This window comes from Bombina bombina, chromosome 7, assembly GCF_027579735.1.
Source record: "Bombina bombina isolate aBomBom1 chromosome 7, aBomBom1.pri, whole genome shotgun sequence".
Classification (NCBI taxonomy): domain Eukaryota; kingdom Metazoa; phylum Chordata; class Amphibia; order Anura; family Bombinatoridae; genus Bombina; species Bombina bombina.
This window is the reverse complement of record NC_069505.1, coordinates 199,333,300-199,349,355: the sequence shown is the minus strand read 5'-3', so window position 1 is coordinate 199,349,355 and position 16,056 is coordinate 199,333,300. Positions and strand designations below refer to the sequence as shown.

The 16,056-nt window shown below is 40.8% G+C and overlaps 1 protein-coding gene across 2 annotated transcripts in view; it reads right to left on the bottom strand.

Moving 5' to 3' along the window:
- The window catches only part of SHANK2 (SH3 and multiple ankyrin repeat domains 2), a 1,433,430-nt gene that overhangs the window by 955,667 nt on the left and 461,707 nt on the right, over window positions 1-16,056 (bottom strand). For both annotated transcript variants that reach the window (XM_053720553.1, XM_053720554.1), the window contains exon 10: window positions 15,895-15,961. In XM_053720553.1, the coding sequence (XP_053576528.1) occupies window positions 15,895-15,961 (67 nt within the window). The remainder of the gene's footprint in view (window positions 1-15,894; window positions 15,962-16,056) is intronic.

Sequence of the window (16,056 nt, the reverse complement as noted above, 5' to 3'; positions counted from 1 at the left end):
CATCCAAGATGGCGTCCCTTCAATTCCGATTGGCTGACAGAATTCTATCAGCCAATCGGAATTAAGGTAGAAAAAATCCTATTGGCTAATTGGATCAGCCAATAGGATTGAATTTAAATCCTATTGGCTGATTGCATCAGCCAATAGGATTTTTTCTACCTTAATTTCCGATTGGCTGATAGAATTCTATCAGCCAATCGGAATTGAAGGGACGCCATCTTGGATGATGTCACTTAAAGGTACAATCATTTAGTGTTAGTCATCGGATGGAAGAGGATGCTCCATGTCGGATGGCTTGAAGATGAACCCGCTCCGCTCCGGTTGGATGAAGATAGAAGATGCCGTCTGGATGAAGACTTCTGGCCGTCTGGAGGTCCTCTTCTGCCCGGATCGGATGAAGACTTCTGCCCGTCTGGAGGACCACTTATGCCCGGTTGGGTGAAGACGTCTCAAGGTAGGGTGATCTTCAAGGGGGTAGTGTTAGGTTTTATTAAGGGGGGATTGGGTGTGTTTTAGAGTAGGGTTTGGTGTGTGGGTGGTGGGTTTTAATGTTGGGGGGATTGTATTTTTTTTTACAGGTAAAAGAGGTGATTACTTTGGGGCAATGCCCCGCAAAAAAAGCCCTTTCAAGGGCTATTTTTAATTTAGTATAGGATAGGGATTTTTATTATTTTGGGGGGCTTTTTTATTTTATTAGGGGGATTAGATTAGGTGTAATTAGTTTAAAATTCTTGTAATTATTTTATTATTTTCTGTAATTTAGTGTTTGGTTTTTTTCCCGAATTTTAATTTATTTTATTTAATTGTAATTATTTGTAGTTAGTTTAGGTAATTAATTTAATTATAGTGTAGTGTTAGGTGTAATTGTAACTTAGGTTAGGGTTTATTTTACAGGTAAATTTGTACTTATTTTAACTAGGAAGTTATTAAATAGTTAATAACTATTTAATAACTATTGTACCTAGTTAAAATAAATACAAAGTTGCCTGTAAAATAAAAATAAACCCTGAGATAGCTACAATGTAACTATTCAAGAGAAACAAATGCCAGCGAGCCTCAAGGTGATGCATAAAAAGTTCTTTATTAAATGGAGTCAAAAAAGTAATTTAAATGAAATAATGCTTATATCCCCAGCATTAGTGAATAGGTACAAGTCCTATGCGTTTCGGCAGCCCCCTGCCTTATTCATGGACATAAAGTGTAAGGTAAACTCACCCCTTAAATACACCTGTGTGCACAGGTGTTAATATCACATGATGCTTTCTATTAAAGGGATATTACAACTTTGTTATTGGAAAGCATGAATTCTCTTAGAATTGGTATGGCAGACTTAGATACAATTGATTTTAGATTCTAGTAATAACTAGCAGAAAATGGAAGCAGTAATAGGGATAGCCATCCAGGAGGATAAACACCTAAACTTGAATGAATCTAATAACTCCCTAATTATGGGAGAACAAACAAACTAATTGATTTAGTAACATCTGATGTTGTCTGGAGAACTGAAGGATAACAGCCGAAGGATTTAAGTGCTTATAAATTATACTTATTTTGCAAACCGTCCGGTGACACTATAGATAACTAGGGATATGAATAACTCCAAATATTTATCAAACCCCAACATTAGCAAAGTGCTATTTTCATAATACAAATAATTGGAAATCCAAAAAGTGGATGATCATATCCAAAATCCCCAGGTGTCCAACCGCAATATGGACTAATAGGAAGGCCACAAGAACTCAGGCCCTCCAAGCACAATATTGCTTTATTACTCTATTAGTAAGATAGGTAAATCCAACTCCTCTAAACGGATAGGGAGAAGGGACTTATTTCCCCCTCTATGTGCACTATACTGGCTATCAATCTAGTTCAAAGCATAGGTTTGCAAATTAACTTAAATATAACATAATGCTTTATGCAGTTCCTAGTCATAGGGAACTCAATGTGAGGCATCCATGTCTTATAGACCAGGCTGTTAGCTCATATTGCCATATATCAATTGAACAATTTAACCAGATCAGTGGGTACCATTACTGACTAAAGCTATACAGTGGTTCTAAGGCCTAAAGGTAAAAAGGCGCTTTTCCAAAAGGAACTAACGCTGATGGGTCCAAAAATTAATAACTTCCCCATCAATATTAAACCCCTTAGGTCTTCTGGTCTCTAATTTAAAGATCCAGAATGCCTCTTTGTATAGTAATTTAGCAGATCGATCTCCTCCACGGATACAGGGTTTGATATGGTCAATGATTTGCCATTTGAGAGTAGCAACTGCCTTATTATGGACATGTATAAAGTGTCTAACCAAGTCAGAACACTCTATTCCATTCTCAATGTTTTTCAAGTGTTCCCTAATTCTGCTTCTACACTCACGAGTAGTGCACCCTATATACTGTTTCATACACTGGGTACAATCCACCAAATATATGACAAAAGTGGTGCGGCAATTGGTGTATGAATCCAAGCTGTAGGTCCTCTGGGTGACATACGATTGAAAATTCCTTGTCACTTTTGCAAATCCACAGGAGATGCAGTTGCCAAAGTGGCATTTGTAGTGCCCTTTTATGTCCAGCCAACTTCCTCTCCTAGAGGACGATTGTCGCAACAAGCTGGGAGACAACTGATTGCCAATTGTGCACCCTCGTCTGGGTACAAAATTGCAGCCCTTCGACACAAAGTCCTTAAGGCTGTCTTCAGCCGTGAGAATTGGCAAATGTCTACTAACAATATTGCAGATGTCATCGAATTGAGCACTGTAGGCTGTAGCAAATGTCGGTTTCGATGAATCAAAACATCTATCTCTTTTATCCGTCTGATCACGATTAGACAATAGGAATTTCCTATCTAACCTTGAGACCTCTAGGTATGCACGCTCAATTACCTTCTTCTTATAACCTCTTCCAAGGAGGTCTTCCTTCAACTGATGACTCTCTCTCTCTCAAAGTCCAACTCATCCGTGCAATTCCTCTTAACACGGATGAATTGTCCTTTAGCAACTCCAAAACCAGTATATTTTTGATGGTTACTGGTCCCATGTAGTACTGCATTAGTCGCAATCGGTTTATGGTAAAGTGTCGTTCTGACACTATGGGTGTCTTTATCTCCCATTAGAATGAGGTCAAGATATGGGATGGAGTCATTATCACATGCATAGGTAAACTGAAGATTGCATTCATTATCATTAAGATAATCGATAAAATCTGTTATTCCTTGATGACCTCCCGTCCATATGAACAGGAGGTCATCTATATATCGTTTGTACATGAGTATTCTATTATGAAATGGATTATCTTCCCCAAAGACGTAGCACACCTCCCACCAACCCATAAACAGGTTGGCGTAGGCTGGGGCAAACTTTGCCCCCATAGCTGTGTGTAATGATCAGCAATTCGATTGCTGTTTCTTTAGTCTGATTATGAGTATTCTCTGGTAAATAGTTTGTATGTATCATGTGATTAAGTCTGTCTGCTAGTGAGGAGACAGAGTCTTAATCACCTGGATTAATGTAGCCCGGAATATTCACCTCAAAATTATAAGTAGTAAGATCAGGTGAATTATATCTGGGTCCAGAGATAAGTTTGTACTATGTAAACTTTTAGATAATAAGTAGCAGTTTATATAGGTTTGTGACAGATAAGTGAGGTCCCCTTTAAGGTAATACTGTGCCTTTAAATAATACACCTTGCGGTAAAGATAAGTTCACAGTGTGGAGTATAATGTTTCAGCTTGCTGGCCCTTTAAATAATACATCTTGTGGTAAAGATAAGTTCACAGTGTTAAGTTTACTGTTTCAGCTTGCTGGCCCTTTAAATAATACACCTTGTGGTAAAGATAAGTTCACAGTGTTAAGTTTACTGTTTCAGCTTGCTGGGCCTTTAAATAATACACCTTGCAGTAAAGATTTGTAAACAGCGTTAAGAATACTCTATCAGCTTGCTGTGCTGTTAAACATTACACCATACGGTAAAGATAAGTTCACAGTCTTAACGGCAATGCTAACACTTGTATACGGAACCTGGCTCTAGCAGCTGTGTGCGTGCAGCTTCTCTGATCCTCTCTGCAGATTGCGGCCTGTGTCTGTTAAGCTGGAAGTTGTTAGAGCGGCGTGCGTGCTGCAGTTGCAACAGGTGACTTCTGCTTTAGATGAGAAGTAGCTTCAGTTGAAGGAGACAGAGCTAATCACAGAACAAGTGATACTCTGTTTTAGACAAGTAACAAGAAAGGCTGGAGAGTGAGTGGGTATCAACCTTCAATAAACCAGCAAAGGTGTATGGGAAATGGAAAGCTTTTAAAGGAAAAGAGAGCCAGATAATTGATTCTTAAGGTGGTATGTGAGATGTAGTAACATAAGTTAAGGTGGAACTGAGGAGTTCATGACACATCCCCCCCTCAAAAGAACCTCAAGGAGGTTTCAAGGCGCTGGACGATCAGGATGCCTACGGTGGAACACAGACACCAGACGGGGAGCCGATAGATTGGATGCCGGCTCCCAGGAATCCTCAGATGAGTCATACCCCGACCAGCGGACAAGGTATTGGAGTTCACCGTGATACCTTCGGGAGTCGACTATAGAATGTACTTCGTATTCGGGGTCAGGTGTAGGAGATTTCGGAGGAGATGGAGAGACATGGGTAGAGGGATCACAGGGTTTGACAAGTGACACATGAAATGTGGGATGTATACGGTAAGTTGCTGGGAGTTGTAGGGTAACAGTGACAGGGTTGCTTATAGCCACTATCGGGAAGGGTCCCACAAACAGTTTATTGAATTTCCTACAGGGTGTAGGTAATTTAAGATTTTTGGTGGCGAGCCAAACTAAGTCACCCACTTTGTAGGCGGGTTGGGGATGATGGCGTAGGTCGTAGAATCGTTTCTGGGTGGCTTGTGCTTGCTTGATGTTCTCTTGTATGACAGTATAGGTCTGTTTAATGGAGTTGACCAAGTCATTTACTTGTGGACAGGGACTTTTTGCAGGTAGCGGGTGAAAACGAGGGTGCCTTCCTGAGTTGACATAAAAGGGTGAAAATCCTGTGGATGAATTAGTAGTGTTATTGAAAGAAAATTCAGCCTGGGGAAGGAGCGAAGCCCAAGAGTCGTGTTTATGGGAGCAAAAACATCTCAGGTATTGCTCCAACCATTGGTTGGTACGTTCACATAGCCCATTTGTTTGCGGGTGGTACGATGTAGTCAGGTGTTGCTGAATGCCAAGAGATTGACATAGGGATCTCCAAAACTTGGATGTAAATTGCGACCCTCTGTCACTGAGTACAGATACTGGAAGGCCATGCAGTCGAACAATCTCTTTGATAAATAGATCTGCAGTCTGCTGTGCTGTAGGAAGTGAAGCTGTAGGAATGAAGTGGGCCATTCTAGAGAACAGGTCAACTACGACAAAGATGACAGTCATGCCACAGGAGCTTGGAAGATCAACGATAAAATCCATAGAGACGTATGCCCACGGATAGTCTGGTAAGGGTATGTTTTGCAATAGGCCCAGAGGGAGTTGATGAGATGGTTTACAGGTTTGACAGGTGGAACAGGAACTTATATATTGTTTTACTGAGTGTCTCATAGAAGGCCACCAGAAGTGCCTTTGTAGAAGGTCATAGGTCTTATGTATTCCCAAATGACCAGCTAAGGAGGAATCATGAGTTATAGATAACACTTTTGTCCGGAGAGATGGTGGTATGTAATATCTTGACTTATTACAGAGGATACCGTTTTGATCAGGGGTGAGAGGGTAAGTAGCCTTTGTTGTATCCAGTTGTTGTTGGTTCTTTAATTCAGTGCTATCAGGTGAGAGTACACCAATTATTGATGTAATGGGAACTATTGTTGAGTTGGGATGAGTAGTGGAAGGCTTAATATCTTTTCGAGACAGAGCGTCCGCCTTACCGTTTCTTGAACCAGGTCGATATGTGATGGTGAAATTGAATCGTGAAAAGTACAAGCTCCACCTGAGCTGACGAGCTGACAAAGTACGACTAGTTTGAAGATATTGTAGGTTTTTATGGTCCGTATAAATTACTATTGGATGTTCTGCGCCCTCCAGCAAATGTCTTCACTGGTCAAATGAAGTCTTAATTGCGAGAAGCTCCTTTTCCCCCACTGGATAGTTGAGTTCAGCAGGTGTAAGGAGTCTGGAGAAGTAACACACTGGGTGCAAAGGATCTTTTGGTAAGAGTCTCTGGGATAGAATAGATCCGATGGCGTATTCGGACGCATCTACTTCCAATACGAATTGTGCTTTGCTGTTGGGAATGTGCAGTACTGGGGAAGTAACAAATAGAGATTTAAGGAGTTCAAATGCCTTTTGAGTTTCTGGAGTCCAGATGAATGGCTTAGAGGTCCTAGTCAGGTTAGTGAGTGGCCTAGCAGTGGCTGCAAAATTGCAGATAAAGCGCCTGTAAAAATTGGCGAAGCCTAAGAACCGCTGGACTTCTTTTATGTTGGAAGGTATAGGCCAAGTGGTGATGGCAGAGATTTTACTATCCTCCATAGATATCCTGCTATTGCTAATGCGATAGCCAAGAAATTATACTTCATTTACATGGAAGAGACACTTCTCTAACTTGACATACAGCTTATGTGTCTGTAATCTGGCTAACACTAACCTGACGTGTTTGACATGTTCAGAGAAAGAGGAAGAATAGATAAGAATATCGTCTAGATAGACCACCAGGAAAGTGTTGAGGATGTCCCTAAAGATATCATTAATGAAATTCTGGAATGTTGCCGGAGCATTACACAACCCGAATGGCATAACTGTATATTCGAAAAAACCATACCTGGTCCTAAATGCAGTCAGCCACTCGTCTCCGGGCCTTATTCTTACAAGGTTGTAGGCGCCCCTAAGATCAAGTTTAGTAAAAATAGTGGCGCCTCTTAACCTCTCAATTAACTCGGGAATGAGAGGCAAAGGGTACCTGTTCTTTTTAGTACGCTTGTTTAATTCCCGATAATCTATTATCGGACGTAAAGACCCATCCTTGTTTTTTACGAAAAAAATGCCGGCACTGGCAGGGGAGGTGGAAGGGCGAATAAAACCTTTTTTTAGATTATCAGTGATATAGGTTTTTAAATGAGCCAATTCAGGTCTAGAAAGAGGATAGATGTGGCCATAGGGAATGGTTGCCCCGGGAAGTAAGTCTATGGGGCAATCGTAAGGCCTATGTGGGGGCAACGACTCGGCTTCTGTTTTATTGAAGACAGCAGAGAAGTCAAGATATTGTGTAGGAATAGGAGATGAGGAAGTAGTGAACAAGTGAGTGTTTGGAAAACAAGTTGAGACACAGTAGGGAGAGGAGAATTAAATGGTGAGGGTATCCCAATGTACCACAGGTTGGTGTAGTTGAAGCCAAGTGATTCCCAGAACAATAGGGTAAATGGGAGAAGAAATAATATCAAAGGAGATAGTTTCAGTGTGACCAGGTGGAGAGGAAACGAGTAAAGGAATAGTCTGTTGAGACACTGGACCAGATGCTAAATGCGCCTGTATCGATGATTGCATTACACTCTATCCTGTGTCGGTCCCACTGCAAAAGCAAGGGAATGGTAAGGTAAGCTGTAGCAGTGGTTTTTGTGTGGAAACAATGTTTTATGTTATGGATCTTACCTATCTTTTGCTTTAGTAATAGAGGGCACTCCTTAACTGCATGACCAGTACCTGCGCAGTACATACATAAATTCGCAGTTCGGCGTCTAGCCTTTTCCTGCGGGGTAAGTGGACCCCTAATAAAACTGATGTCCATGGGTTGGTCGGACGGTGGACCAACGGTTGGAGGAGTTGGCAGTACCCTGCGAACAGGTGCTGTAGATGGGCTTCTTTCCTGCTTCCTCTCTCTAAGGCGTCTGTCAATTGTAATCGTGAGGGCATAAAGGTCGTCAAGACGATCCGGTATACCAATCCTGGCGAGCTCATCCTTGATCTCCTCTGCAAGTCCGAGACGGTATTGGTTTTTTAGAGATACCTCATTCCAGAGGGAATCTCTAGCCCAGATTCTAAATCTGGTAATGTACTCTTCTACCGGTGCTTTAGACTGCTTTAAGTTCCTGAGTTTACTTTCTGCAGTTATTTGACGGTAGGGGTCATCGTAGAGGCCTGATAATGCCTTTAGGAAAGCATCCAGGGAATTTAGAATGGGGTCCTGGGTCTCAAAAAAGGAGTCGGTCCAGGCCCTGGGTTCTCCCCTGAGATAGGAGAGTATGGTTAGAACCTTGGACCTATCAGTTGCATATGTCCTAGGACGAAGGTCAAAAAGCAAGAGGCATGCATTCCTAAACTGCCTAAATGTGGAACGATCTCCAGAAAATTTCTCCGGGTAGGAGACTTGGGGTTCTGCTTGATGATCAGTTCCAGAGTTCCTATTTGACAATGCTTCCCTTAAACAGGCTTTGAAACTCTGGTTTTCTACCTGCAGCTCTCTAAAAGCCTGTGTCAGACTATCCAAACGCTGATTTAGGGTATGGATTTGTGATGTCAGGTCACTGGGCTCCATTATCAAATATAGATTTTTATGTAATGATCAGCAATTCGATTGCTGTTTCTTTAGTCTGATTATGAGTATTCTCTGGTAAATAGTTTGTATGTATCATGTGATTAAGTCTGTCTGCTAGTGAGGAGACAGAGTCTTAATCACCTGGATTAATGTAGCCCGGAATATTCACCTCAAAATTATAAGTAGTAAGATCAGGTGAATTATATCTGGGTCCAGAGATAAGTTTGTACTATGTAAACTTTTAGATAATAAGTAGCAGTTTATATAGGTTTGTGACAGATAAGTGAGGTCCCCTTTAAGGTAATACTGTGCCTTTAAATAATACACCTTGCGGTAAAGATAAGTTCACAGTGTGGAGTATAATGTTTCAGCTTGCTGGCCCTTTAAATAATACACCTTGTGGTAAAGATAAGTTCACAGTGTTAAGTTTACTGTTTCAGCTTGCTGGCCCTTTAAATAATACACCTTGTGGTAAAGATAAGTTCACAGTGTTAAGTTTACTGTTTCAGCTTGCTGGGCCTTTAAATAATACACCTTGCAGTAAAGATTTGTAAACAGTGTTAGGAATACTGTATCAGCTTGCTGTGCTGTTAAACATTACACCATACGGTAAAGATAAGTTCACAGTCTTAACGGCAATGCTAACACTTGTATACGGAACCTGGCTCTAGCAGCTGTGTGCGTGCAGCTTCTCTGATCCTCTCTGCAGATTGCGGCCTGTGTCTGTTAAGCTGGAAGTTGTTAGAGCGGCGTGCGTGCTGCAGTTGCAACAGGTGACTTCTGCTTTAGATGAGAAGTAGCTTCAGTTGAAGGAGACAGAGCTAATCACAGAACAAGTGATACTCTGTTTTAGACAAGTAACAAGAAAGGCTGGAGAGTGAGTGGGTATCAACCTTCAATAAACCAGCAAAGGTGTATGGGAAATGGAAAGCTTTTAAAGGAAAAGAGAGCCAGATAATTGATTCTTAAGGTGGTATGTGAGATGTAGTAACATAAGTTAAGGTGGAACTGAGGAGTTCATGACACTGTGCCACGTCTCTGGAGGTAAAATGTCCCTTCAAATTGAAAGAAATTATGAGACAGTAAGAAGTCTAGGGTCGATATCAAAAAGCCCTTTAGGACTTCATCATATTCACTAAACTTATCCAGCATATAGGATACTGCCTCCAGACCCAATCTATGGGGAATGGCAGAATATAAACTGACAACATCAACTGTTATCCATTCAGTTCTCTCCGACCACTCAACAAATTCAATACATTTAAGAAGGTGTTTAGTATCCCTCAAGTATGATGGAAGATTAAGCACAATGGGCTGAAGCAGAGATTCTACCCAAATAGACATGTTTTCGAACATGGAGCCAATGCCTGCCACTATAGGCCTCCCCTTCACCCCCTCAAGGGACTTGTGTACCTTGGGGAGGTGATGGAAGATCGGTATCACTAGATGTGGCACAAATAAAAAATCGGCAGTATCCTGATCATAGACTCCCAGCTCGAGACCATCATCTATGATTGACTCTAGTCTTTTTCCAAATTCAACAGTAGGGTTACACGGCAGAACTTGATAAACCTCAGAGTCCCCAAGCTGCCTCATCGCTTCCTGTATATAGTGTGACCTATCCTGCACTACCACACTGCCCCCTTTGTCTGCCTGCTTGATAACAATATCTTCCCTCTTCTTGAGGTGTTCTAGGGCCTGTGACAATTCTTCACTAAGATTGGGGCGTGGGTGATAGCTTTCTGCTGATAATCTCATATGGTCTTCTTCCACTCTACGGTGGAAGGCTTCCAGGAAGGGTCCCCTTTCCCGTGTAGGGTAAAATATAGACCTAGGTCTATACCCACTATGTGTGGCTTTAAGAAGTGTCGGGTCAGTTGGGGTGTCTAAAGCTAAATCGTGAATGTTAAGAAAATCACTTGCCTCACTAAAGTCTACAAGATCATAGTGCTTTGGCTGGTCACCTTCCCCCAAATCAAGAGCATCAGTTATATTATTTGCTTGCAAATCTTTATTCCAAAAGAACTTTTTTAAGGTTAGATTGCGAATTAATTTATTCACATCTACTATAGTCTGGAAAAGGTTGAATTTGGAGGTTGGTACAAAGCCCAATCCCAGACCAAGCACTTCTTTTTCTGCATTGCTTAACGTGGTGCTAGAAATATTTATGACATTTAGATGGCATATTTGTTGCGACCCCCTCTTCTTCTGAACCTTCCTGCACCTCTGCCTCTTTGTCCTCCCCCTTCTTCTGAACTGTAATCCCTCTGAAAAACCTGTGATTCTCTATCTGTAGTACTACATGCCGCCTCGTAATTAATTGGCCTTGAATCATTGCCCTTTACTGTCAAAAAATCCTGCCTCCTTTGTTCAGTTTGAGTGGACACAACTTGATCAATGGTATTTTTCTTATTTATACTCGTGTTTCTAGTGACAATAGGGTCTATTCGAAGTATACTATTTGGTTTAGATTTTACAGTTTGCTCCACTTGCATCTCAGAAGACTGAGAGCTAGGAGCTGGGGGTAAAGATAACTGGGCATCTGTAGTAGAGGGCAAAGCAGAGTCAGAATAAGACACATGCTTATCTTGTAAATATGTCACATTCCTGCCACGTGACCTGGACCTTGACCTAGATCTACTTTGTGATGTATTATTACGTGTGTGCCAAGTGTAAACTCTGTTGTGTAGATGGTCATCACTATCTCTCAAAAATTTCTTCAACTTAAAATTATCTAATTCAGTACGAAACTTATTTACAGAATCCTTCAATAAGGTGTCCATTTCAGTAAATTTAGTATGCATGGTATATTCAGTCATTCTTAGTTGTAACTTTTTCCTTAAAGATAATTATTAATTCCATAAGTCTCCTAGAGCATTCCGTTAGGATAGTGTTCCATTTCAAAACAAAAGATGGATCATCAACCTGGAAGGTGGGAAACTTATTAAGGCGTAGGCCCCTGGGAATAAGATCCATTAACAGGTATTTCTCCAGGGCCCGCTTGTCCCACCACAACTTATATTCCTTGATAAGGGTTTTCTCCATCTGTAGAAAAATGTCACTTATGGAAAGTGTCTCTCTTTGATTAACAAAAGTATCTTCAATACTAAGTCTCTCCATATCCATATTCACAAGAGAGCGCATTGAAAATAACTCGTGATTCTCCATATTATAATAAAGTACAAATCACTCCCCTGTTGTAATTAGTGTGTGAAACATAAAGAGGTACACTCTTAAGATGAAAAGGGAGGACTGATCCTAGTATACAGTCACTGTCAGAGCTAGTCAAGCCAGAAGTGGGAAATATTAGGTAATGCAAAAGTTCAATTTGTCCCACTATGTAGCTCTAGACTTTGAGACAAGGAGTGTGGCAGATTTTAAGAGGAACGGAAGAAAACTCACCCGGTAAGCCTCAGTGGCGAATCTGTTTGCGGGACTCCACCTTCGCAGTTGCGGGAAATTTCATAGGTCTGGAAACGTCACTCCTGTTCCGACCGAAACTAGATCACCGCCAGCTCCCGATCTCAGACTGTGCTCCGCACTCCACTCTCAGAGGCCGGCTCCGGGTGAGTATCTCTCTCTGTCAAGGTGCTGCTGCTGCTACAAACGCTGAGCCTCTCTCCTGCAACACACCTTTGCTTGCCGTCTCAGCGTCTTGACGTCATCAGTGGTGCTGTAGGTTCAGAATGCTCACCAAGGCTCCGCTGGAAAAGACATCCACATAGCAAGAGAAACAAATGCCAGCGAGCCTCAAGGTGATGCATAAAAAGTTCTTTAATAAATGGAGTCAAAAAGTAATTTAAATGAAATAATGCTTATATCCCCAGCATTAGTGAATAGGTACAAGTCCTACGTGTTTCGGCAGCCCCCTGCCTTATTCATGGACATAAAGTGTAAGGTAAACTCACCCCTTAAATACACCTGTGTCCACAGGTGTTAATATCACATGATGCTTTCTATTAAAGGGATATTACAACTTTGTTATTGGAAAGCATGAATTCTCTTAGAATTGGTATGGCAGACTTAGATACAATTGATTTGATGAAATGTAAGCCAGATTTAATAATTATCTATTTGAACAACTAAGCAAACTTATTTACTACTTCCATTATTGTGACCTGTAATAAATATTATATAAACTGTAATACTATCGCAATGTTGATAACATGTAAAAGTTTTAACTTTAGATTCTAGTAATAACTGGCAGAAAATGGAAGCAGTAATAGGGATAGCCATCCAGGAGGATAAACACCTAAACTTGAATGAATCTAATAACTCCCTAATTATGGGAGAACAAACAAACTAATTGATTTAGTAATATCTGATGTTGTCTGGAGAACTGAAGGATAACAGCCGAAGGATTTAAGTGCTTATAAATTATACTTATTTTGCAAACCGTCCGGTGACACTATAGATAACTAGGGATATGAATAACTCCAAATATTTATCAAACCCCAACATTAGCAAAGTGCTATTTTCATAATACAAATAATTGGAAATCCAAAAAGTGGATGATCATATCCAAAATCCCCAGGTGTCCAACCGCAATATGGACTAATAGGAAGGCCACAAGAACTCAGGCCCTCCAAGCACAATATTGCTTTATTACTCTATTAGTAAGATAGGTAAATCCAACTCCTCTAAACGGATAGGGAGAAGGGACTTATTTCCCCCTCTATGTGCACTATACTGGCTATCAATCTAGTTCAAAGCATAGGTTTGCAAATTAACTTAAATATAACATAATGCTTTATGCAGTTCCTAGTCATAGGGAACTCAATGTGAGGCATCCATGTCTTATAGACCAGGCTGTTAGCTCATATTGCCATATATCAATTGAACAATTTAACCAGATCAGTGGGTACCATTACTGACTAAAGCTATACAGCTTATCAACATTGCGATAGTATTACAGTTTATATAATATTTATTACAGGTCACAATAATGGAAGTAGTAAATAAGTTTGCTTAGTTGTTCAAATAGATAATTATTAAATCTGGCTTACATTTCATCAAATCAATTGTATCTAAGTCTGCCATACCAATTCTAAGAGAATTCATGCTTTCCAATAACAAAGTTGTAATATCCCTTTAATAGAAAGCATCATGTGATATTAACACCTGTGGACACAGGTGTATTTAAGGGGTGAGTTTACCTTACACTTTATGTCCATGAATAAGGCAGGGGGCTGCCGAAACGCGTAGGACTTGTACCTATTCACTAATGCTGGGGATATAAGCATTATTTCATTTAAATTACTTTTTTGACTCCATTTATTAAAGAACTTTTTATGCATCACCTTGAGGCTCGCTGGCATTTGTTTCTCTTGCTATGTGGATGTCTTTTCCAGCGGAGCCTTGATGAGCATTCTGAACCTACAGCACCACTGATGACGTCAGGACGCTGAGACGGCAAGCGAAGGTGTGTTGCAGGAGAGAGGCTCAGCGTTTGTAGCAGCAGCAGCACCTTGACAGAGAGAGATACTCACCCGGAGCCGGCCTCTGAGAGTGGAGTGCGGAGCACAGTCTGAGATCGGGAGCTGGCAGTTATCTAGTTTCGGTCGGAACAGGAGTGACGTTTCCAGACCTATGAAATTTCCCGCAACCGCGAAGGTGGAGTCCCGCAAACAGATTCGCCACTGAGGCTTACCGGGTGAGTTTTCTTCCGTTCCTCTTAAAATCTGCCACACTGCTTGTCTCAAAGTCTAGAGCTACATAGTGGGACAAATTGAACTTTTACAATGTAACTATTAGTTATATTGTAGCTAGCTTAGGGTTTATTTTATAGGTAAGTATTTAGTTTTAAATAGGAATTAGTTAATTGTAGTAATTTTTTTCAGATTATTTTAAATTATATTTAAGTTAAAGGGGGGTTAGGGTTAGGGTTAGACTTAGGTTTAGGGGTTAATACATTTAGTATAATGGCGGCAACGTTGGGGTCGGCAGATTAGTTAATAAATGTAGGTAGGTGTTGGCGATGTTAGGGACGGCAGATTAGGGGTTAATAAAATTAAACTAGTGTTTGCGATGTGGGAGTGCGGCGGTTTAGGGGTTAATATATTTATTACAGTGGCGGCGATGTCCGGTTGGCAGATTAGGGGTTAAACATATTATTTAACTGTTTGCAATGTGCGGGGGGGGGGCTCGGTTTAGGGGTTAATAGGTAGTTTATGGGTGTTAGTGTACTTTTTAGCACTTTAGTTAAGAGCTTTATGTTACGGTGCTAGCCCATAAAACTCTTAACTACTGACTTTTAAATGCGGTAGGAGTCTTGCCAGGAGAGGGTCTACCGCTCACTTCTTCCAAGACTCGTACTACCGGCGTTAGGCAAATCCCGTGGAAAAGATAGGATAAGCAATTGACGTAAGGGGATTTGCAGTATGCTCGAGTCGCGGAAAAAAAGTGAGTGGTACACCTGTACCTGCCAGACTCGTAATACCAGCGGGCGTTAAAAAGCAGTGTTGGGACCTCTCAACGCTGCTTTTTAACCGTAACGCAAGACTCGTAATCTAGCCGATAGACATGTAAAATATCAGGGTTTATGGTTTAGATTTTAACACGTTCGGGTAAGCACACATGAAAACATAGTAATCGTAAGACGTGTTATTGAAATATAAGATACAGATTCCTTTCTGTGATCCCTTTCTGTGATTTCTGTCTGTGATTCTTGTCTGTGATCCCTGTCTCTGATTCCTGTCTGTGATTCCTGTCTGCAATTCCTGTCTGCGATTTCTGTCTGTGATCACTGTCTGATTCCTGCCTGTAATCTCTGTCTATCTTTGATTCCCACCTAATATCCCAGTCTGTGATTCCATTCTAAGATCCCAGTTTGTGATTCTTGTCTGTGGTCCCTGTCTGTGGTCACTGTCTGTGATTCCTGACTGTGATTGCTGTCTGTGGTTCCTGTCTGTGATCCACTCTTGAGTTATAAAAAATATGTATTATGGGGTCATTGGTTAGGGCTGAAAGGGATAGGTAAATTAAATTTGTATGATTCAGACAGAGCAGCAATTTTAAGATACTTATAAATTCATATCTATTATCAAATTGACTTTCTTTTCTTTGCTAAAAAGCATATGTACATATATTCAGCATTCGCTATGTACCACTGGGAGCCAGCTGGTGATTGCCAGCTACACACATATACCCCTTGCCATTTGCAGAGGTTAAACACATATATATAAAAGCAATAGTGCAATAATAAAATGCTCTAACATATATCTGCACAAGTGTTTTTCCTCCCAGGTGGGACTAATTTTTATGTAGCGCAGGGGCGGGGCACTTATCTGCACAAACTCATTATGTCACACTCTTCCTATTGCTGCAGTTTTACTAATACCCAAATCCACCATTAGTCACATCAGCAAGCAAATAATAAATAACATTAATTACTCACCAATTTCAGTTTCCTTGTGGTTTTTAATGAACTCGGCAAGCTCAAAATTGCCAGCAATTATAGCCACCTGCAATAGAAGACATGTGGTTACTATGCAGGTAAATGTAATGGTTTCATCACATGGAAATATAAAGACTTGTAATAAATGGGAGTAATACGCAG